At 45.0% G+C, this 24,976-nt stretch overlaps 1 protein-coding gene across 3 annotated transcripts in view; it reads right to left on the minus strand.

Moving 5' to 3' along the window:
* Positions 1 to 24,976, minus strand: part of CREBBP (CREB binding protein) — a 137,020-nt gene that overhangs the window by 58,591 nt on the left and 53,453 nt on the right. For all 3 annotated transcript variants that reach the window (XM_057487700.1, XM_057487699.1, XM_036920397.2), the window contains exons 3-4: positions 14,816 to 14,992; positions 11 to 251 (exon numbers count right to left, since the gene is read on the minus strand). In XM_057487700.1, coding sequence (XP_057343683.1) covers positions 11 to 251; positions 14,816 to 14,992 — 418 coding nt within the window. The remainder of the gene's footprint in view (positions 1 to 10; positions 252 to 14,815; positions 14,993 to 24,976) is intronic.

The raw sequence follows: 24,976 nt of genomic DNA on the forward strand, positions 1-24,976 counted from the left end.
TGACACTTACCTTGACAGGCTTTCCCAGCCTGACAATGTGTCATGTGATTCAAAACATTTTTCATGGTTCGACAATGTGGGAGCGAGCAGGCCCGAACCTCTCCATTTGCTTGTTCTCGTCGCTGACATTTATGGGCGTGAAGCAGTAGAACCAGCTGCTGCTGTATCAGTTTGCGTTTTTCAGGATCTGCAGTGGGGCCCGTTGCAATTGCTTGTGTGGGTACAATTCCCACTGACGTTTGCATCTGAGACTAAAATAAAACAAATTAATACAAATATTTTAATAAGCTTTTAGAGTTGTGTTTCATGTGCATTTATTATTTTTCAAACTAGTGTTAAAGCTGCTGGAGAGGACTGGCCACACAAAGAAGGCGGCTGGTGTGGGTCTCTAACTCCTCAGGGACTAAGGAAGACCCAGGAGCACAGCAGTCAGCCAGCCTGCTTCAGGGCTGAGGACTGTTCACTTGTGCATGATCATCTCAGAGCAAGAGGACGATGCTTATTCTTAACTGCAGGAATCGCAGTGCAACTTACTCTACAATACACCCAAGTGTGGGAAAAGGCTGTGGTTTTTATATTAGCTTGATCATACGGAAGTGTTATTTTTGTAGGCCCAAATGGCCAACATTGGCAATTCCACATGGTTCAACCTAATTAGACTGTCAAGGCTTGACCAGTTTCAACTCACTGCAAATACCTGACGCAGGGAAGAATTGGAGCCACCCTGTAGATGACATTATCTTGTGACCAGCAGGACAACACCTGCAGCATTCACTCTCCTAAAAGAATAGTATGTCACTCATCCTTAACATGGCCGTACAGTACAACTGTCAATACTTATGAAATGCCTTGCCTTCCGTTAAAATTTCCACTCAGAGATCTGACAATAATTTTTTCAAAAGTATCTGATGATCTGCTAAAGACATACAAATAAAGTTTAGTTGCTTTCATGCTTTTCAAATGACAAACCAGACTGATGATTCCTCTTATCTGCAAAGAAAATGGAGAAAGTGACCTGTGGAGTCTTATCTTCACAAACTACCAATATTCTTCAGACAAACTTTACTAAAGAAACTTAAGAAATAAGAGAAATGTCATGTTCTTCATATACAATAATGTTAATTCATAGTCTAGGGATTTCTCGTCTTTTCTAATGCTCTGACGCGGCTATTCCCAGTGTGGTTTTACAACACTCGCTGCCTCCCCTAAACTACACCACCACTCTGACTTTAAATTAAGAATCAAAACTATGTATTTGCAATCAGGAGGGGGAAAACCTATGAAAATATTTCTTAATGAATCAAACTTCATTTTAAAAAAGTCAGAGGGCTTTTTGTTTCAGTTTCTCTTTACAAGAGCTCAGTCAAGTAGTGTGTAGAAAAGCTGCACAGCTTCTCGGCCCCAAGCGTGACTCCTGGGAGCCTAGCTGTGGCTGAAGCACAAGCAAAGTCCTACCTACGAGGCAGAGCATCCTGCCTGGAGAGGTACTTAACTCCTGTAGGAGAACAGACTCTTTTCCTCATGCTTATGTTTTCCTATTATAAAAGTAATATACGCGTGCTATAGAAAATCTGGAAAGCAGCTGAACAACTAATAATTAGCACCTGAATCCCACTATCCTGGAGTCCACCACTGAAGCGTTGGTAAGTTTTTCTCTTTCTAGTCTTTTTTTCTATATACGTGCATATGAATGAGCCATGATCAATAATCTTCCGTCATATGCACGTGCGCACACACATGCATGCACACACACACACACACACACACACACACACACACACACACATTTGGCTTGCATTTACTCCAGGTTCTGTCCCATACCATTAGGCTGTCTCCTACAGTATTACAGCAGGGTAATGAACATAAGGCTATATATTTATTTTTCCAAACTCTCACTGCTGGGCATAAACTGCACACACCCCACACACCCCTTTCCCTTGCCACTTAAAATCAAGTTTCAGTAAGCAGCCTTCAACGCTGTCAGTATCAATGTCAAACATGTCCTGCTCAATCAGCTTATTCCTGTGGACTAGGAGGTCCAACCAGAAGTCAACAGGGATGGATATGGGAGAATGTGAGAAATGCAAGATGACCTTTGTTTAGATCTCTTTTGAACTTATGAAAATTTCAAACACACAGAAAAGGAGAGAGGAAAGGATACCATTATCATGCCTAACAAAATGAACAATTCTTCAATGTCTGCTAATACCTAGTCGATATATAAATTTCTCTAATTGTCCAAAAAGTGTTTTTCAGAGCTTGTTGGCACAAATCAGGACTCAATTAATACCCACATCCTCCATTTGGTTTTTGTTTTTAAGGCTCTTCATCTACTGCTAACTGCTTTTTCATGACATTGACTTGTTGAAGAGACCACTCCAGTTGTCTTCTTGCTGTTTCTGAAAATACAGAAATGCTATACACACAAAAAATAAATCATATAAAAGTGAGGTAAAAATCCTAACCTTACAATTAAATTATAAACAGATTGCTTTTACGTTACTAAAAAATTAACACACTGTTTCTCATTTAGGATGTTCTTAATAGCATCTTTTGAACTATACTCAACCATATGTCGACACTTCAACATACAGAAATAGTGTGGTTGGAAACTATGAGGCACATTCAAAACTTGGTCCATTATTTGTCTATGTGTAGCTCTACACATTGTTGACATGTGTCTCAAAAGCAAACTGGAGTGTGAAGCTGAGTGAACAGCAAGATGGAACAGAAGACAGGTCTCATGTCTCGGTGCCTGCCCCTCCCCATACAGCTGTACCCTCAGACAGGCCAGCCCCGTCTGCAAAGCACTCACAGACCCTGGGCGCCCAGCAACTCCTCTCTCAGGTTGGTGCTCAATGAGATCGAAGACTTGCATGAACTGTAAGTGGCCTGAAATCTATGGCAGAAGCATCCTCTGGACTCTTAGCAATTTCCTGTTCAGCCCCCAGGCAGGCACTGAGAATGGAGGGCAAGTGCCTTGACCAGAAATGCCCTTTTAACATATGGAACAAAAATGGGAATGTTGTAAATTCCCCAAAAAGTAGTGTATAAATCTTATCTAATTTTACTTTTGCAATAGCCAAGAAATATTCAAACAACAGTAAGCTGAAAGGGGGGAATCTATCTTGCCAGATATCAGAACTATAAATCTATAGATTTCTTAATGTAAGTCTAGAAAAAGACACATGTACATGTGAAATTATTGTATCATAAGGGTGGTGGTTCAAATTGGAGGGCAGGGCCAATTATCTTCGATCCCTATATTGCCTTAAATGTAAAAATAAATTCCAGATAAATTAAAGCAAATAAAAATAGACTAATGATAAAAGTACTAGAAAAAAATAAAGAATAGTTTTAGAATGAGGGTAAGAAAAACAACATAAAGATATAAGAGTAAAGTTTAAAAAGTGAAAAGCTGAAGGAAAAATGGTTTTTGAGAAGTGGAAATAGTGAGTCAAAAGATAGGCCAGTTATTTCTGTAACATCTTCCTATGTTGACAGGTAGAAACTGTACTAAGTGGGGGAGAGGATTTAATAATATGGACAACTGTTGAACCACTGTGTTCAATATTTGAAACCAATATAAGATTGCATATCAGTGCTACTTCAATTAAATATATCAATTTTAAAAAAGGCCTATTCTTAAAGCTCCTGCTAGATGTTGCCAAATCATTATCCCAAAAGGTTGTAACACTTATTATTACATAAGGAACTCTTAAGAAAAAGAAAAAGACACTACTCTGCTAAAAAGTTTAGACAAAAAAATGTACAGACACCTCACAAAAGAAATACAAATAAAATACAAACTGTTCTATACTGCAGTGCCAAGAGGACTCTGTGGAGGAGTAACAGTCTTTCCGACCAACAGTGATGAAAAGGGTAGGTGGCCGGACATCCACACACCAAGAGAATGAAGGTGAACCCCTTCTTCGCACCGTTCTAAATATTAACTCAAAATGAATCAAAGACCCAGATGTGAGAGCTAGAACTATAAATCTCTTAGAAAAACCACAGGAATAAACCTTCATGACCTTGAATTAGGCAATGGATTCTCAGATATGTCACCAAAAGCACAAAAAAAACCAATAAACTGGACCTCATTTAAGTTAAAAACTATTACATTTCAACAGGACATCACTGAGAAAGTGAAAGACAACACAAAGGAGAAAAGATCTACAAATCATAGATGTAATAACGGACATGCAAAGAACTCTTACAGCTCAATGACAAAAAGACAACCTAATTAAAAAATGGGCAAAGGATCTGAACTTTTCCCAAAGACAACATACAAATAGTCAATAGACACATGAAAAGATGTTCAACACCATCACCGGTTAGGGAAAGGCAAATCAGAACCACATAACACATTTCACACCCACCAGGGTGGCTACAATTAAAGAACCGGACGAAAACACGTATTGGTGAGCACGTGGAAGAACTGGAGCCCTCAACTGGAGCCCTCATACACTACTGGCGGAAGACCACAAGGTGCCACCACTTTGGAAAACAGTCTGACAGCTCCTCAAAAAGTTAAACCTAGAGTTACCATATGACCCAGCAACTTCCCTCCTGATTATACGCCCAAGAGAATGAAAACGTGTGCACAGATGTTCGCAGCAGTTTGTTAATCATAAGAGCCAAAAAGCAGAAACAAATCAAATGCCCATCAACAGATGAATGGGGAAAAAAAAGTGATCTATCCAAAGTGGAGTATTATTTCACCATAAAAAAAGAACTATGGACACACCTGCTACATCACGGATGACCTTTGAAAGCTTGATGCTCAGTGAAAAAAGCCAGTCACAGAGGACCACATTCACGTAATTCCAGTTCTATGAAACATCCCCAAATAGTGAATTCATAGGGACAGAAAATGGATCGGTGGCTGCTTCGGCTGAGGGTCCAGGGAAGTTAGGAGTAACCGCTGACAGCACAGGGTTTCTTTGTGGCGTGATGAAGATGCTCTGACCTTGAGGGTGATGGTGGTTGCACAATATACTGAATACACTGAACTGCATGTTTTAAAGGGGGAAATCGGACGGTGTGAGAATTTTATCTCAACAAAGCTGTTTTTAAAAAGTTATTTCTCACTCATCATCAAAAAATGATGAAATTAAAACAGAGACACTTTTGGATACCAATATGACCAAGATAAAAAAAATAACTGCTGAGGGTGTAAATAAACAGTAATTCTCAAGTCCTTTAGTGATAATGCAAGTTAGTGTGTCTCTGGGAAGCAACATGCATCAGAAAGAAAAACGTGCATTTCTTTTGATCCTTATAATTTGATTTGGAAGTACATGGACTAGTGTGTGCACACCACATGTGAAGAGAGGCAGCACACCCGATTCAGTTAATGAAATGGGAAAACCCCTAAATGTCTGTCAGAGGTGGACGAAGTTGACAAATTATGGCTCCAGACCATAACTTGCAGCCATGAAAAACAAGGCAGCCCTCAAGCAACCCAAGTCAAGGCCATGTGGGGAAGAACAGCCCGCCCAACCCTACACAAATTCTTGACCCACAAAAATGTGTGAGATGACAGAATGATTGCTATGTGAGGCTGACGATAATAATGTAGACCTTTATGCTTTCAATGAAAAGCTGTCTATGACGTGGTATTTGTCTTTCACCACCCGGCTTATTTCACTGAGCATAATGCCCTCTAGGTCCATCCATGTTGTCCCACATGGCAGGATTTCTTTCTTTTGTAAGGCTGAATAATATTCCATTGTGCTTTATACCACTTCTTCTTTATCCATTCATCTATTGATGGACATTTTGGTTACTTCCATATCTTGGCTATTGTAAGTAATTCAGCAATAAACATAGGAGTGCATACATGTTTTTGAATCAAGGATTTTGTTTTTTTTTTGGGTAAACTTCTACAAGTAGAATTACTGGGTCATATGGTAAGCATCTACTATTTTTATAACCAAAAAACATTTCACTTTGGGGAAAAAGGAAACCATAAGAATCAGTAGAAAACAACAAAAAATTAAATATAAAAATAAAATTGTAAAGGTACTCGAAGGTAATCAGATGAACAATTTTGAAATGCAAAGGTGGTAGAGGCCTTTGTCAAACAAAGCACCACCACCATAAAGCAGGGGCTCCTTACCAACCCCCAGTAAAACCTCTTCAAATACAGACTCCCCATTCCTCCCTCCCAGAGACCATGACTGACAAATCTGGGGTGGAGCCAGAAGCATTTCTATTTGTTGAAGTTCCAGGGAGATGGGGGGAAGCGCTTCATTATTTTAAACTTTATACTTTTTCCAGATTTTCCAAAATGAACATGTATGTACTTTCACAATGAGAATAAAACAAAACACTGAAGAGAAAATGGCCCATTGGTGATTTGGATGCAGTGGCAGCCACGCCATAAAGGGAAAGCACCAGAGGCCAGACTACAGAATGTACAATCTCTCTCCATCACCACACTGCTGGGAAAAACGTAAAGGGAATCAACAAAATAGGAAAAAGCACCTGAAACACACAAGGCAAAGCCAATGACCACACAGATATTATTCCTTCTCCTCCTCCTGGCCAGTCTTTATTTCTCAAGTACTTTGTGCTGGGCTCAGTGTTCAGCACCCAACCAGCAGCGGCTCACTGAATACCCAACCCCTGAGGGAGGAAGGAGCTCAGGGCCAGCCCCGAGTTACAGGATGAGTGGAGCAGTGACTGAGGCCCAGAGGGTGCACCTTGCCTGGGTGGCACACTCCAAGAGGGTGGGGTGGATGGTCCGATAGTAGAGTCCTTACCCTTAACCTCTACCTCCCACCTTGACACAGGGCTAACCACCCTGGCTTTATAAAGTGTTCTAAGAGAATCTAGCAAAAATCGGCAAAGGACAGAAACTAAGCAACTCAAAAAAAGAAATGTGTATGTCTCTGAAAGTACTTTAATTTTACTTTAATGCAACTCAAAACAATGAGACACCATTTTCTCTTTTCAAAGAATAGAGTGATAATCCCAGCCTTGGGGTCATCATGTAATACTGATGACCTAGTACTCAGCTTTTGTCGGAAGGCAATATAACAGTATTGTTATCAATCAAAAGCCTTAGAGTATATGCAGTATGCATTTCTGGAACTCGAATCAACTCATATCTAACTCCTAATCATGGACGGAGATCAGCATGGTGAAGGCGTCACACTGGTTCAATTGTGACTCCCCCACCCTGCAGAGCAACATTCTGAGCCTGAGAAACAGCAGTTAAACATGAAGCAGTGACCAGCAGGTGGGGGGGGGGGGGAAGCAATGCCTGCTCACCCCACTCCAGTCTCTGCTAGATTTGGCCACATGCTCTGTGCATGTATCACCTGTCACCATAACTCAGTCATCGTTTACATCCCTGTCCATCAAATGACCTTGAAAGACAAACCTTTAATGTTTACTATGGTTATTTCTTAAAATTTTAAGGCATCTAATATGTATTTTTATTAGGATTGTTACTGTTACGCAGGTTTAAATAATTACACCAACTCCATTTTTCTAAGGATATAATCACAGATATGCACAAGTACATATAACAATGTTATCCCTGTATTCTTCCTAGATACGTAAGTTGTTTTCCATTAAGTGTCCAACAATAGGTTATAGGGTCTGCAAAGGACTCTGCAGTGCTAACAGTAAAAAGCAGGAACTGACCAAGACAGAAAGGGAGATCAAAGTGCATTCTCCCTCTGCACATCCACTGCCCCAAATCCACAGAGGGGCTGGGATTCCTGGAGAGGGCCCTTCAGATTAAATTGGCCCAAACCTTCCACAACACCACTGGGGTCCGGGCCGAGTTCTTCAGACATCCCTCCCCTGAGACCACTTGGAAACTTGACTTCTCTCCAACCTCCACTTAATGTCAGAAAATGACACCAAAGAGAAGAGCAGGTGGGATAAGGGGTTGCTCTGCAGTATCTGCTTGATCTGATACCCCAGAAGGACCCAGAACAGCTGGGTATGCAAAGCTTTGGAGTCATGAAATAAGGAAAATGCTCATTAAAGGCACACAGCTATCAAACTGGGAAGAAGTGATCATTACCTTGAAATGATAAAGATCAACTGGTAAGAAACAGAATGTAGCTGTTTAGATAGATGGAATAATGTTTGTGTTCTCTTCTTTTTGCCTGGTGTTTATTGATTTTTAAAAGGTAAGAAGATCACCTTACAACTTAAGATTTAAATTCAATAGGAAAAAAAATGAGCAAGCTGGACAAGACCAATGTCTAAGTGATCTTCCAAACCAGAAATGCTGTCATTTTACAGTGGAAAACAAATGGCTAAGTCAAGAAGAAATATTCTTCTTGAATACCATCAATATATATAAACATATTCTTCACTTAACTCCTACCTTGTCAATGGGCAAAAAGGAGGGCAAAGGCATGGGGACAACTCATCCGACACCCCCCTTCCCTGCCCCAAGCCCACTCCTCCCAAACTGGAGTGGGTTTGCTAGAGAGAGGCTACTGCACAAAAATCCCTAAAAGGCAGAAGGTGCTGGATCTACTCCAAGCCAAGGTGACAGGCTGACCAGACCAGCAGGTCTCAACTGAGTTAAAGAGTTTTAAATGGCATTAGGCACATTCACTGAAGGACCAGTTCACAAGAATTACCAATTTACAAAAACTTCTAAGAAATATTCTTCTTGAATACCATCAATATATATAAACATATTCTTCAAGAATATTTATTATACAAAGTTTCTGGAAACTTGGAAAATCACTCATTTGACAACTGGTGTTAGGTGATTTGAGCCATAGGGCCATAGACGATGAGAAAAAGGCAAAAGAGAAGCCAGGGTGGCTGGGCTATGGAAAAACTGGGTTTGGCAGGCAACTCAGACATGGCAAAGCATCACACCAATCGCCTCTGCGCACTCTCCTCCTCCAGCCCCACTGACGTGCTCTTAGTGAGTTCCTCTGCTGGTCGCTTTATCGCTCAGAAATCCCTGGCACCATCTCCAGCATTTCCTATGCTCACTGCTGAGAGGCACAGATTGTTTGGACACAAAGACCTTCTCTACTTGATGAGAAGTAAAAGGGCTGTGTCTCTGGAGATAATTATGCTTCCACCTGTCACTGAAGAAAGGGCTATACCTCGAACCCAGCAAAGACAGCTGGTTAATGGAAACCCATATTGGAAGTAAGTTCAATGACCTTGACTGAGTACTTGTAATACCAATGGTCGTGTCTGATGTCAAAGGACTTTGTTAATTCTCTTCAATTTATGGCTCCTGATATTTGCAGCATAGTGTATTTTGTGCTTAGGCCATGTTTCTCAGCTGACTTTGATTGCCAAAACAAAAGCAGCAAGTTTAAACAGTAGAAAGGATATATATAGCTACAGGTTAGAATTTGAAAGAAAAGTTATTCTTCAAAGCCCCACATACACATTTTCTCAGAGATCTTCAAGATACAGGTGGGGGCAATAAGGTGAGAGGAAAAGAGGTAAACTCCTAAAAATATAGACACTTGGATTACTAACAACAGACAAACACTTAACTCCTACCTTGTCCCCACATCTTCCAATTCAATCCCTGAGGCACAATCCATAGCTACGGAGTGATTTCCTACAGCAACTGCTCTTGTGAAGAGCTGACATGACCACTTACACTTCGGTTCCCTAAGAATGACAGAAGCACCCTCCTCGGTTCTAGGGTAGAGAGTGTCAGGCAGCTAGTGACGTTCAGCTCCCACAAGTGAAGTACCAGCAGCCTGTGCACGATGTTCCCAGAATGTGAGCATCTCCGCAGGGAACCTGGCATTCATCAGGCTTAACCCTGCTCCCTCGGTGATCAGAAACTGGATACAGGGGACAGAAAACTAAGAGAGTAAGACAAACAAGGTGGGGGACAGGCAAGCCTTCTGCAGTACTACAAAGATCAACCAAGTGGACCCACTGCCCAGTAGGACAGTTGGGCATCAAAACACACACTGCAGAGGACAGTGGCTCTTAAAAACTTTCCTCTACCATCAGTGTCACTGGAGAGGCTTGCTTAAAAAGAAGAAAAAGCCCATCTATTTGGCAATTCTCCTGAATGGTCTTGGAGGGAACTGGGTTATATACATCAGAAAACTGAGAAAGAAAAAAACTCTGATCTTTTTACAAATAGTAGTGACCACAGAAACAGACACTGCTCACCCTTCCTCTAGGAGATTCTGAACCAAGAGGAATTGATGGGGCCCCGAAACCACTCTAATGCAGGGGGTCCACGGGCGGCACCAACCCAAGATGCGTGGCTAAGCCAGCGAGGGCCACGGCCACAGCTCGCCCACCATGCTGCCGGTGGTGCTGGCTCAGCTCTGTGACTCTGGCAGGACACAGAAGACAGTTCCAGACACACCCTCCTCCGTGTAGAAGCCTGGATCAGCAGCTGTCCCGGGGGCCTCATCCAAAGTGCCCACCTCAAACTTCTCTGACACATGCTGGAAACAAGCCCTAACACCACTCTCACGAGTGATTCAAAACAAGCAGCACTCTGGATCAGTCTCCTGTGTCACAATTCACACAATAAAATGCACAGATCTTCGTGAACTGCATGATGAATTCTGACGTGTAGATACACACATGTCCTGTGTTACAATGTTAAGAATGATTGAGTCTCCATAATGTAGGTCTGGTCTTAGATTTTCCTCCAAAAAAAATCACACACATGAACTTCCGCTGAGAAATATCTTGTAGGAGACCCCATGAGAAAGCCTGAAGATAAGGCCCCTTTGGTCACCAAACTTTCTCAGATTAGATAAACTCAAGACATGGCCCATTTCTAAACCAGGCTGCTTTAAAAGCAACTGCGTCCCCGCCGTGAAGGTCACTGACTCGACGGGCAGACCAGTCCCCACTGATGCCTGAGCTTCCCCCTTCCTGCAGATGCTCCCCAGCTGGGTGTGTCAGGCCTTTCTCAGGTGAAAACGGCAGAAGCCCAACCCAAAGCTTTAGCAAGGACAGTGTCACCAGGAACTGGGGCTCCCTTTTCCAGGGTGCCCTGGGCCCCTGCCCACACACTTCGGTGCACATTCTTCCTTCTAGACAGCCCACATGTGGACCTGTCCCATGAGGACCACCCAACCTGTCACCCCCTGCTCCTGTTACCTGTCAGTCAAATTATAATAATGTAAACATTCGTCTATCATGTAAGCTGTCCTGGAAAACTGTACAGTAAATACGTATGTTAAGTAGCTATGTCATTTTTATTAATTCGAATTATGAACAAGTAAAATGGCATACATTTTATTAGATCTAAACTTGACTGTTTCTAAAACATCCTTATTTCAGAGCTGCTACAATGTGAAAAAAAAAAGTGAAATCAAAGTCATGAAATACAATAATATGATGAAATTTCTAACCAACTTCAAAAATCCATAGACTTAAATTACAAGTAAAATGGCTTAAGACAGAGCTGAACTGAGATGCCACATCAAAATCTAGGAACACGGGTGTCTGCCTTTGACCCCCACGCTGAGACACCCAAGCCCCCTCCCCACACGGCACCCAGGCTCAGGCGGCTGGGAAGGCAGCGGGGGCGGCATGGGCCCCACCGCCGCCCCACCCAAAGGGAGAGGACCACCCCACAGAGATGCTCCTCTGCCCTTTGGCCCTCGTCTTAGTCGCTCAGTGTTTCCGCAGCCACCACTTCGTCCTGTTGGGATGCCCTCCCACCCGAGCAAGCTCATCCACAGCCCCACTGCATGTGGTGGCCACCAGCTCCCAAGCACTCAGGAGGAAGACATGCGAGGTCGGGTCACAGATGCCTCACGTGGTGACCCCATGCTTCACTCCAGAGGCACCTCCTCTAGTCTCTTGTCCTCACTGTGAGAGGCTGCCTCCACCCCACCGTCTGTCTCCTCCAGCCCGGACCACTACGGTGGTCCCTGCACCCACGCCCTGAGCCAATTCCTGCTAGGCACCCCCATCTCACTGCTCTCCCCGCCTCCCCTGGTCCTCCTGCCAGTTCCTACGCAAGCCAACACACACCCAGCACCCAGGGTCGCCACAGCTTCTGCTCACACTTCCCGCCTGTCCTTAAATCTCCGTCCTCGGCAAGGCCCTCTCCAATGGCTCCCTCTGCGGAGACCCCTGGGACAGTCTCAACCACTGCATGCTACTCTGACTGCTGGGCCAGTCTGCATTTGGTCATTATTTGTGTTCCATCACTACCTCCTCCCAGTTTTGGCAAAGTGGGCAAGGGCTACATTACCACCACCTGCATTCTGGGTGCACCAGGGCCCAGAGAAGATTCTACAAATGTGTGAATTAAAGTAATGGCCATATCCTCTGCCCCCACCTTCCCCACCCAGGGATGCTGGAATCCTCTATAAACTGGGAGAAGAAAAAAGCAAGAGCCCTTTGGTCAATGCCTGAGTAGAGCTCAACACCAGGTGTTTCGGCATCAGAGTCCCATTCAGAATTGTTGGGACACTAAATCTAGTTGGGCTGCTTCACAGTTCTCTTTTTTTCATTAAAGATACCTAGATTTTCAGTAACTGCTTCCCCTCACTGTGCAAACATCTATGGATTCCAAGTGGCCAGATATAATTTAGAAACTCACGGAAGAGCATGTTCGAGACCTGCAAGCAGCGGCCTCAGCGCAGGCCAGGGAAGCACTCCCCGAGACCTTGGGCAGATAACATGGCCTCAGGTGTAATTAAGAAGCGCTTCGGGCTTTACTGACCGGAGGCCACAGAGCCCTGGACAAATCAAAACCCAACTCAGACTCACATGTGAAATGGGACAGGGAACATCTTTCAAGAGGCCACTGCAAGAGTGAGGTCCAACGTAGGCCATGAGTGGCACTTAGATGTTAGGCAAACAAGTCCGTGGCCGCTCCACTTTTATGCCAGTCCCTCTGGTTCCCACCCCACAGCACCGAGGCTGTGACTGGGTCACGCCGCCACACAGCCCACCTGTACCCACTTACAAAGTCACTCCGTTTGCTGCCCAGAGGCACCTGCTGCGGGCCTCCCGCCAAGCCCACACACACCCCTATGGGGAGTGGTGGCTCGCTGGTTGCAGGTGGTGAGGACCAAACTTCTTCCTTGGTTTGCAGGGAGGGAGAAGCACTGCTAAACACCTCACAGTGCGCACAGGATGGCCCCACATCACAGAAAGACCCAGCTGTGCCAAGGGAGAGAGAAGTCCTGCTCCAGACCAAAAGACTGTCCCTGCAATCCCCCCAAGCCTGGTGCAGGTGGAGGGAACCAGAAGCCCCTCTGCAGCCCTGGACAAGCATGCCACCCTGGGAATTCAGTCCCCTGGAGCAGCAGGGGCAGGCAGGGCAATGCAGAACTTAGGGATTCTACCACCGAACTGTGGTATTCTACCACTAGAGGAGAATGGGGAAGCAGGGCTGGAGAAGACATGAAAAGGAAACCGGGGGGAAACATTAGGGCAGGCTTCCCAGACTAGGAAGCACAGGAGGTCTGTGACAACTCAGGTGAGGCTTGCCAGCATGGGTTCCAGGCTACAGTCCCCCACCAAGGACGAGCAGGGAAAAAGCTCGGGAGGACTGTGGGCACCAGATCCCCGCCTGCTGCCCCCAGAGCCCTAAGGGGCTGAGCTAAGGGAGCAGGGGGCCTTGTTCTAGGTTCTGTAATCTGTATGGCCAGGAACAGGACAATCCTGTTAACAGAAGATTACTGAAAGGAGAAAAGCGGATCCTGGAAAAGTTACAGAGAGAAGATCAGAAGAATAAAGAAGTGAAAACTTGAAGTAGTTTGGGAACAGATTTTATTACTGGCATCCCTTAAGGAAAAGGAGAAACAGCACCTGATCAGGACAGCTTACTATTACCCCATTTTCTAATTTCAACAAAAACACTGAGAAAGAGATCCAACTCTTCCTTTCTTCCAAGAGCCCCAAAGTTTCTAACTACTGTTAAGCATGTTACATAAGATGTTAACATTAGAGGAAACCAAGGAATTCTCTGTGTTATCTTTATAACAAATACTTTAACATAAAAAGCTTTTAAAAATCAGAAGACAAAAAACAACTTTTTATGAACATGATCCCCTGGCTTTCTTCTGACCTTTCCCAATCCACTACTGCACAACTAGGAGGATGGCAACTTGAAAGGGCAGGTTCCCAGCAGCAAGCCCAGGGGGAAAGGAGTTGGGTGCTCCTGGCCTCGCCAAACCACCAAAGGCACATGGGATATGCAGCAGCTGCATGTGCACCGCAAGGTCTGACAAGGGAACGCAATGCATCCCTCTTAGTGTTTGTAATTAAGAGTTTCCACTGTGCAGTACAAAAGGAGCTGTTTTCCCATTAATACCTTGGTTAGTTAGGCCGAGAGGTTCCAAGGATAGTTCCTATTTTACAGGTGGGAAATCTCAGAAAGAATGAAGACACCTGAAACCATCTTTCAAGTCAGACATTACACCCACATCTCAAGAAACGATACAGTCTTCCAAAGATATATGATCTTCATTCGACTGTAATATAAATCGATGGGCTTCTGAGAGCTTCACCCACTGGCAGACAGAACTGTGAGAAGAGACCATCTCTCTACTGCTCTACTACTGAGTTAAGAGGGTGTCTCTGGAGAGAAAGCAAAGCTATGCGTGGCCAGGAATGTGTTCATTCCACACAGGGTCCCAGGAAGGACTGGCTGAATCATCTCTCTGTGGCCCTCCACTGCCAGTTCACCACAGAAAATACAAACTCCGTGACAGTGTGCTCCTCACGAGGAAGGGGTTTATTTTCCGATCACCCACGACGCAGTGTCAGCTGCAGACCTTCACTGCCAGCATGAGACCACACCCAGCAAAGTGCCCCCTGGAGACCACAGCCCACAGGGCCACGGGCAACTTACCATGTTTGGCACGTTGGCGACTGAAGCGTTCTTGATGTCTGCGGGGAAGGGAGGTAAACTATTGACCATGCTCTGCTTGCTGGGTAACTGCGGGTTCACTCCAGGGGCTCCCATTTGCTGCCCTCCAGTTTGACTAAAGGGTTGGCCAAATGGACTTGTGTTGCCAGCCATTCCCATCTGAAACAAGAAGAGGCAACATTAGCTGCTGTGACATGATCACATGAAACAAAGGGCCTCAGAGATGCTCACTTTGACCCACTGACACAAAAAATCTTCATTTCCTGTGAAACTCTCAATTGTAAATTAAAGGCTCATTCTTAAGGCTCGCAGAGTAATTACTGGAGCAACTTGCTCAAGTGGTTACATACTAAAGGCAAAGACCACCGAGGCCTCCCGCAGCCCAACCTGTCCCCTCCCCAACAGCATTCCGGGGCCAGTGCTCCCCAGCCTGACTCCCCTGACAGGAGCACCACATATGGAGAAGATCCTTCGGAAAACACACGAAGACCCTCTGGAGATCGCCACGGCAGCTCCTTCCATTTCATCCTGAATCCTCTGTAACTAGTTAGTTCCTTTTTGGGTTCCCCATCAGATTTAATTTCAGTTTCCATTTAGTTCAAATGCACAGTAGGAACAAGCAGTCGTTGCAAGAAAGGGGTCTGGATGAAAAATAACTAGCCAGATGCTGCTAACTCCTAACCAGGCAACAGGTGTGTGTGTGGGGGGGGATGGTTTAGTTCTATATTAATATTATGTCTGAAATTTTCCATAAAAAGATTTTTCAAAGTAGTGAAAAACATAGCAGATAAACACAAGAATAGAAAGGAGGAACCCCAACTATGCCTCCAAGAGGGCCCACAACCAACCCCGCGAGTCAGGATTCCCTCCGTCAACAGACCGGCAGGCCCGGTGCCCTGTCACTCCCACGGCCACTGCAGTGTGTTGGGAAGCCCCGCAGGACACCTGCTTCTCACCGGCCCCTCCGGAGGAGCAGAGACTGGTCACTGAGAGAGGCGTATCTTGCCGCTGGTCCTACCTTTTCACAAAGTTGTGATATTCCATCTGGGACCTACTGCTTGCTCTACTTTTCTGGTGTCTCGGTGTGCTTGATGTTGGGAACCTGGGAGGAAGGGTCCCCCTGGGGAGACCTCTTAGGGGAGAGGTTCCCAATCAAGACACTGTGGCTTGGTTCTCTCCACCAGCCTTATGTGGCGACTAGTGACAGCCTGTTCACATGGGCCACTTGCATTCCTCCTGCGGCCTTTGATCTCACCTGAAGGATTAGCCCACCTCCCAAGGTGGGCTCTCCCCTACCCCAAGCCATCTCCAGTAGAGCGGGGTAGAACTGGAAGTTCTCAGTGTTAGCCTACAGTTTTGGGTAAAAGTCATTCCCTTCTAGAGATTTCCAGATTTCTGAATCCCTGTTCTAGGTGTATTATTATTTGATCAGAGGGAACATGTGGTTCCCATGTCTAAGTTAACAAACATACTTTTAGAACCAATTCTCATAAGGAAGTAGTAAAATCAAGAGGTCAAACTTTAATTAATTAAACAATCTACATAACTGTTCTAATTTCCCAACTTTATAATTTAGTAAGATTGGCTTTATTTTCAACTGTACTTTATCAAGTCTGGTTTGAAGCTGCTCGAGAAGCACCACCAAACTTTTCAATAAAATTAAAAAAGCAGGACAGCAGAAATAGGCACATACTCAGTTGACGGTGAAATTTACACAATATATATGGAATTAACATTTAATTCTGCCTCATTCAGCAACAGCCCATACACGTTAAAATTTCCTGTAACTCTTTGCTTCCAGAGCCCCTTTAAGTATTTAATCAAGTTCAATTTCAGAAAATAGGCAAAGTTAACTACATTCGGTACCTAAAAGAAAAAAGCTCCCCTGTAACGAAATCTAAATTAAATAATGCCTTATAGGTCTACCAGTATTCCCATGAAAATGTACTTATAACCAAATGTATCAATCGAGAACCTATTACTGTGTGGTCTGTGCTTACCACTTTGATGAGAAAATAAAAAGACACATATAATGCCTGTGTACAAGGAAAGAACAAACTAGATTAAAAAAAAAACTCATGCCAGACCCTGAGGCTTTACCCACACCCCCACACCCCAAGGATGGGTTTAACTCTAAAGCATGAGATCTGATGAGGAAACCATTCTTTAGAGCTTAGTTCCAAAGAACCTGAACAATGCCTACACTAGCCTTACTACTGAAACAGTGCCTGCAGCAAACTGCTGATGGTGCGGGCCCATCAGTCAAATACTGCCAAGTCCTATGCTGTCTGGCAGGCAGGTGACTGACAGCTATTCCCAGAAGAGGGACAGTGTAGACGATGCCTCCCTTTCTACTCTGAAGGACAGGTACCGCAGCTGTACTATGGAAAGTATGGAACACCGCACAACTTTACAGCATTTATCTGTCGTAACAGTATTTGTAACAATCCATCTTACATCTGTCTGTGACACAAAACCAGGATGAAACTTCCTGGAACATACGTCTCCTCTGTGGCCTTGGGCCCTAGCACATAGTGGGCGCTTCATTAGTATTTGGGGAAGGAACCAAGTAAATGAACACCCCAAGAGGCCACCGCATCAGGAGCCCCTCTGAATAACAAACGTCTCCAGCTACCCTGAGGGCAGATGGATCATAGACTGCAGCCAAGCACAAATGAGGTTGCTGAGGTTGGGCGGGCACTGGGAGAGTCAGCAGTTAACAATCTCCTTTCCCTCTTCTAATGCTCACCGTGAGGGCAGCAGGGACTAGCTGGGGGTGGGCAGGCAGTCCACTTGCCGGTGTGGAGACGTTGAGCACGATGCAGCACTGCGGGCTTTGCAGGATGGTAATGGTTGGGCGGCCACCACAGCACATACGGGAGCCCAGCCTGGCTGTAAAGCAGGTCCCCTGTGCTACAGCCCCTAGGCCAGCAAACTCTTGGCTTGGGTGCGAGGCTGCAGCCATGCCCCAGCTCAGAGCGTACCTGGTGGGTGCGCTGAAATCCTGACCCATCAGCCTCAGTGCACACCTCTGGCTGCAAACAGCCTCTTCTGCTGACCTCAGTGTATGAGAAAATATTTCTATTTTCTACTTGTCAGTGATACAACTATCAGTACATTAGTAAGAAAATCAGCTCTGTGCTCCTGAAGAACAGGAAGATTGTCTCCACTACACTGACCCCAAGAATATCTTTACAACTTGCCTAACACATCTATTCAAATAAGGGAGTAAACTGAAAACTAAAGAAGTGGGGGCGGGGGGCGGGGGGGTAATGAGAGGGCAGGGGACTAAAGAAAAATAACACTGAACATGGAATTCTCTCCAGAATGGGCTCCACACACAACAGCAGCAAGCCAAGCATGCATTTTCTTGCTCCTGAGTGGAAAGAGGAACAGAAGAACGCTTTCTTTGCAGTTAGGGCTGCCACAGATTTGCACCTCCTCTGCCCATTATCAGCAGCCCAAACTCTCCTGGGATGAGGCAGGGGGCCAGGCACTACTTGGGCAGTCCATGGCAGGGGGCAGAGTTTGGGCAATCAAGCCTATACAAATTTTGTGTGATGTGCATTTTCAAGAAGAAAGATCCCTTATTAGATTTTCAAAGAGGGTCCTGACATCCCCTGAAGATTAAGGATGCCTGTCCTTGGGGAAGAAACTCCCCTGCCTGCCCCGCTCAACTCTCAGAGGAGGATGAGAAGCTCTCCCAGATCTCATACAACCCTGCCACATGTGGGCCTTTTCCGGTAGACAGTTTCCCACCCAAAGACATCAACCACTTATGTAAACAGCCATCCCACAAATGCACTCTCCCAGATTTTCACCTCCAAACACCCTCTTGAAACACAACTCCTGAGAAGGACTAGATCATAACCTTATTTACAAGCTAAAAGCCTGATAGGGGCACGCTGCGTGACCAGTTGAGAGTATCTGGAAAAGGTGGGAAGGGGGAGGATGTACAGGACTGGAGCAGGACAGCCAGAAACATATTTCCACTCCCTGATTTTACTTAGTGGGCCAGGCCTTCAGAAATGCTTTAAGTGGCAACAAATGCTGAGTTTGATGTGGTTTCTATGAGACCATTAACATGCTGCTTTTTCAAAAGCTGAATTCTTCAGCAGTTTCCTCACACCTTCATATACACTTGAAACCACACTACACTACACAACAGAGTGATTAGAGGAAGAGGAAACACTGCTCCTCCGGCAGGGTGGGTGCAAGCATTCCTCGTGCTGGTCAGAAAATACACAGAAAGGAAGCAAAATATGACCTTCAATGATAAGCTTACTAGGGACAATTGGACAGGTTAGAATTTTCAGCTGTAAGGGCCTCAACGAGTATCTGGTTAAAACCTACCCCTTCATGGGTGAGGAAAGGGTGACCCAGAAAGCTTAGGAACACAGCAAGCAAATGGGCAGGAGACCCTGTGCTGAGGCTTTGCCCAAGGACACAAGGCTCCACACCTCTTTGTTTAGCAGAACTGTCTCTCTCCCAGGCACACCTGGACTTGCTCACACATGGTGCTTGTACCAACGGTCAGAGACACGCTCAGTCAACTAAGACCAGGCATTAGCAAATTATGGCCAGTGGGCCAAAGTCAGCCCAATGCCTGGTTTTGAAAAAACAAAACAAACTGAAAGAAAATTTTACCGGAATACAGCCACAAGTTAAGATTTCATTCAGAGGCAGTAAGCTGTAGTTGAGTGTGTGGACTTTGGGGGATACTGACCTGGTCTGAAGGTGGTGCTCACACTCGCTAGCTGAGTGATCTTGGGCAATTTAATTGGCTTCTCTGTGCCTCGTTTTTATCATCTCTAAGGTGGAGATAATAGCATCTCCTCTTGGGGTATGAAGGAGGTCAGGCACATTCCTGCACAGGAAGCACCAGGAGGCGTCACGGGCATCAACCAGCACCACTGGGGTTGGCAGCATGTGGTTGTTTAGCTTTGGCAGGAATCATTTCACACTACATGTAACTTCTTTCATAAGAATGCTTAGGGTAGTCATCAAATGAACATGTTTTAGAGATCATGTGATGATGGGGAGTGGTTCAAACAGGTAGGATCAGAGGGAGAGGCCAGCTTGAATTGTGAGACATTTTCAGAGAAACATGAAGCAAACTTGTGACAAAAACAATTTTGTGCATTTACTGGATGTAGAAATACTTTTAATAGAAAAATATTTTCAAATTTTTCTAGTAAATCACAAACATTTCCAGTTTTCACTCTAGATTGCTTTCTTGCTTTAGAGACGATATGCAGAATATTCATCTTTAAAATATATCATTAGCAGTAACAATATATGATCAAAATATCCTAGCTTAACCTTCCCACATTGAAATTTAAATCAAAACATAGAAGTGCACAAGAAAGAATGTTCCCACCAAAAAAAAAAGAGAAATTGACACAACTCCCATTCTAAGCTGGCTGTGACATAGTGAGAAACACTCTGCTTGACACGGCTTCAGCCTAACCTGACATATTTACCAACCTGAAGTTTTTAGCAACTTTCTTCACACATGGGTATACATGTAAAACCAAAATTCATGTAGTAAAAGCAACACACTTTAGTACACCATTAACAAAAATTTGCCAAATAATTTAAGAGCCAGAAGTATTCTTTTCAATGGCATAAAGAACCAGAACTAACTCAGAGTACGGCCATATCATCTGTAAAGCCAAAAGCATTTTCTCTTGGCAACCTACCATCGTTGGGAGAAAGCCAAGTAAAGCAGTTTTCACGGGAAGACATGGCTGTATACGCAGTTGTCTGCTATCACCCGCTTGCTCTTGGAATCCTTCCAGTACCTCAACTTGGCAAATAAAGAGTAAGTAGAAATATGCAGCAGATGGCAACGCCAGCAACACTGCATGGCCGTCCGGAGTCACCTGGAGCAGGAGAACTGGGGCTGGAGGCCCAAAGCACATGAGCAGCCCACCTCATGGGACTCAGCTCTAACAAATGCTGCCAAATTAGAAGGCATTCAGGGAAATGCCCGGCCTCCCTGGTCGAAACACTTCCCTTAGACTGATGCACGGCAACCAGAAGATGGGTAAAAGTATCTAGAGGCTCTCATGGTATTTCACTTAGATGCTATATGACCAGAATGTGACTTAGAAAGAATGGAGGAGACGCCTGAAGAGGTGGTAGAGTGGATCACTGCTGAGGCCTCATTTGTGTTCACTCAACTGATCTAGAAACTTCTAGCAACAAAACCAATACCCTAATTCTGTTGCTATACCTCAGTAGGTCACGACTATTAGACACAATGGCTCTCCAAGGCACATCTGGCATTAATTTACAAACAAAAACACCAAACCGGTGTCAGTGAGGAAACAGTAATCCTGGTCCTGTCACTAGTCAGGACAAACTTCTTGCCCCCCTAAGTCTCAGTGCTTAGCTATAAAACATCAAGTATACAGATAACCACTAGGTGATCTTTAAAGTCCTTTGTGATACTAAAACCCAATGACTCTCTTGGTTTTAACAATCAGGGCTTGAACTGCATGAGGTCCACTCCTGAAAGGCCCAGCTATTTGCAATGAGTGACAATCAGCGACTCAGAGCCTGCACAGCCAGGTGCTGGCCACAGTGCACAAGGCCCAGGCTCTGCAGCTCGCGCTCCATTTCCCAGAGGATGTCACAGGAAGTACAGCTAAACCAACGCAAAATACTCAAAGGTAGGGACAATGAAAGTCACAAAGGACAATGAAAGTCACAATGACCACTTCCCCTAATTCTTCCAAGTCCTAGTATCTTTTCACGTAGAAAAGCAGCCTCTTTAAGATTGAGTGTTCCCTTCAAGCCAGGCCAAGCCAAGCCCAGAGTGGCCATGGAGAAAAAAGACGAAAGAGGAAAAGATGATAAAAGAATATGAGAGAAAAGGAAAGAGACAACAGAAAAGCAGTTTATTTTTATAAAGAATGAATCCTTATAAAGACCAATTTTAATTTACACTGTAGCTCAGCTATACCACAATGGAACAGAGATGCAAGCTTTTAATAATTCACTCGAGGAGCTAAGCCTTTGCCCCAAACCCTCTGCAGACAGAGTGCTCTGTTTGGCTAATAAGTACCTTCCCCTTCATGGATCTACAATCCACTTGAAAAGTGACAGAGCATGCAGAGAAGGCAACAGAGGGCCAAGGTAATGTCCACACAGGTATGGCAGAATTCAGGGAAAGGAGAGGTACAGACAGGACCAAAGATGCAAAGAAGGCTTTTTGGGAGGAGAGCCCATGATTATTCCGAGTAAAATTTAAAGGAGCGAGCAGAAAATTTTGTTCCTCCCCAGTACCGGGGCAGGAAAACTGAGCAAGTTGCTGAGACAGACTGGCTGTCAGCATCACTGCGGCAGGAGGACTGGCACTAGCAGAAAAGCCCCAGGAGGCAGGTGCGAGGACCTGAACCAGGGGCTTCCTATGGCCTCCTCCTACCCAACCTCCTGGGCCTCAGCAGTGAGAAGAAGACTGGAGGGAAGAAGGTAAGGCCCTGCCCAACTTATGCATTTCCATAAATCTAAAACTGTGAAACACACTCAAAGATATGCCATTATTTCAAAGACATGTGGCTCTACTTCTAACCAAAAACTGAACTTTTAGGAGTCCTAACAGAATATAGTTGGTACAGTAAAATGTTTTCAGCCCCCCCACCCCCCGCCACTGGTGATACAGCTAAGGAGATGGGCAGGCACAAGACTTTGAGGACACCCAGAGCTGACTCAGCACTCTAGAGACTGCACCCCGTTGCTGAGGACAGTGAGTGCAAAAGCAAAGGGAGAAACCGACGAGGCAGTGGTGGTGCCACTGTGGCAAGACTGTCCCCTTTACCCTAAGAAGTCACTCGTTACGGACAAGGGGCAAATGTCCCCTGCATATTACGTTTTTAAAAAGGATATAAAACATAAGTCCCATAACTACCACACGCATGCGTACATGGGTGTACACACATAGAGTAAGGGAGAGAGAACACCAAAATATTTCATAGTGCTACCTCCAGGGTGGCTCACAGGTGATTTTTATTCTCCTTTTTAACTTTTTATATTATTCTCATTCTCTACACAAAACATTTTATTGTAAGGAGGAAAAGCTGTTTTTTAAAAGTCATTCTCTATCCAAACATCCTGACTGCCCATAATGACAAGATAACCCACTGTTTGGCTGCACATCTGTACCTAAAATATTAATTTAGGCTGTCACCAGACACTGGATAAAACTAGGTGGCTCAAACTGATTGTGATGGCCAAAGATTACTCCAGGGTGGTAATTTAAATCAAATTCACCCTGTTTATAACATGGCTACAAGTTGTCACACTTTGCTCTAATGTATATACATGTGACCAGAAAAAAGCCTGAAGGCGGCTCAGCCACTCAGACATCTACCACCACTATTTATTTACAAAGGCTGCTGGAGGAGGGAAAAGAGAAGCACAAGCAGTCAACAGCCAGTCAGGATATAAAAGCTGAGCACTGCTCTAACAGTGTATGTTTTTCAACCTGGAAATCACATGGTTGACTCTTGGTACAACAAAGGCACAATTATCTGCTATCTGTACTCTGGTTCATAATTCAGGCAGCGGGAGATAACTGTTTCATCCAAGTCTATCTAGCACCTAAGCTTTGGAGAGCGACAGGCAAAAAACTGGTCATAAGGGCTTACCAGCACGTGGTTAGCTCCCAGACTTAGATAGTAAAGTGCATTTCTAACTGGAAAGCATCTGTTTAAGAAGTGGGCCTTACCTGGCAAGGAGACCATCCAGCAGCTGTCACATCTGCTTCGCTCTCACTAGAGCCCACCTGCCTCCTAGATCTCCCTCAGCTCTTGAAAATGATGCTCTGATTCTTTGGGATAGTGGAAGTTGAAAAGGCTGTGGCAATATGCATGTTTATTGACCATGAGAGTGATGTCTATTAACATCTTCAGAAGGGACATCTTGTGGGGTATGGGTGGCAGACCCAGGGCCGTGTCCTTCCATGCCCAAGGTCAGAGACACGAGCTACCTGGGAACCAGATGTGCACTGTCAGCAGGTGGCACCGACACAGGTTGCTAAATGGAGTCTGAAGAGGAACACAGGGTCCTGGCCTGAGGGACAGACAAATGGCTCAAGAGGTCATGCCTGGGCTGGGCCTTCAGAGGCAGGCTAACTGGTAACAGTACTGTCCAACTGCAGCAGCTGCGCCGTCATCCACCACCCACAGTAAGCCAGCTCCGGGCAAAGCCTGGGCATCCACTAGGCCCAGAGAAGCTACCCTGTCAGGTTCAAAGTCTACATTTACTCACACATCCACAACAGGACTAGATGACAGTCATCTGGCTAGGAGTTAAGTGATAGATCTAAGGTATTAATTAAAACTGAGACTGGAAAGAGCAGGAGTAAGCTAATCATTAATGCTGATGATTACTCTCTTATAAAAGGTAAGCACTGTCTCAGAAGCACATCATTCTTAACACCGACAGACAGGAACAAAAGCTGCTATGATCTCTCCAATCAGATCCCAACAGACGCGATCTGAGAGTCGCCACTCCACACACCTTTCCCTTCGTGAATCCACATGTAGTGGCAGCGCCATGAAGGTGTGACCACTCCCTGACAACTCGGAGCAGGCCACCACCAGGCAGGCCAGCGCCTCCCATCCCACAGCAAACCTCCAAGCACAACACACCCGGTTCTCAGGGGAAAAAAGAGGTTCCGTAACCTCTCTGGTGTGCCCCTTATCTCTGAGCTTCCAACACCCCTATCAGCATCAGCATGGCTGCTGACCACCGAGCTCACTCACACACCCCTGTGCGCCAGGCACAAAGGGCTGCTCGGACTTCCTGCTTCTGGCTGAAATGGAAGAGTACACAGGAAAATGCTCTGAGAACCATGAAGCACTGTGCAATCTTCACGTGGCTTTAAGCTCTCCTTCCAAAAATAGAGAGCAGAAAATATCTAACATCAGACAGGACTCTCTAAAGTGAGTAAGTTTACTACAATACCAAGAGCAGGCACGCATCCTAACTGTAGCAATTACAGTCAGTAATTCCTAGACAATGTCTGAGGTTGGCATTTCCTAACATTCTCTCTCCCGCCTTGTGCTAGGATTTAAGATGGCTTGTCTTCCAGTTCATTCTTCATACACTTGGCAGAAACACATGAAATGAGTA

This window comes from Manis pentadactyla, chromosome 10 (assembly GCF_030020395.1).
Source record: "Manis pentadactyla isolate mManPen7 chromosome 10, mManPen7.hap1, whole genome shotgun sequence".
Taxonomy (NCBI): domain Eukaryota; kingdom Metazoa; phylum Chordata; class Mammalia; order Pholidota; family Manidae; genus Manis; species Manis pentadactyla.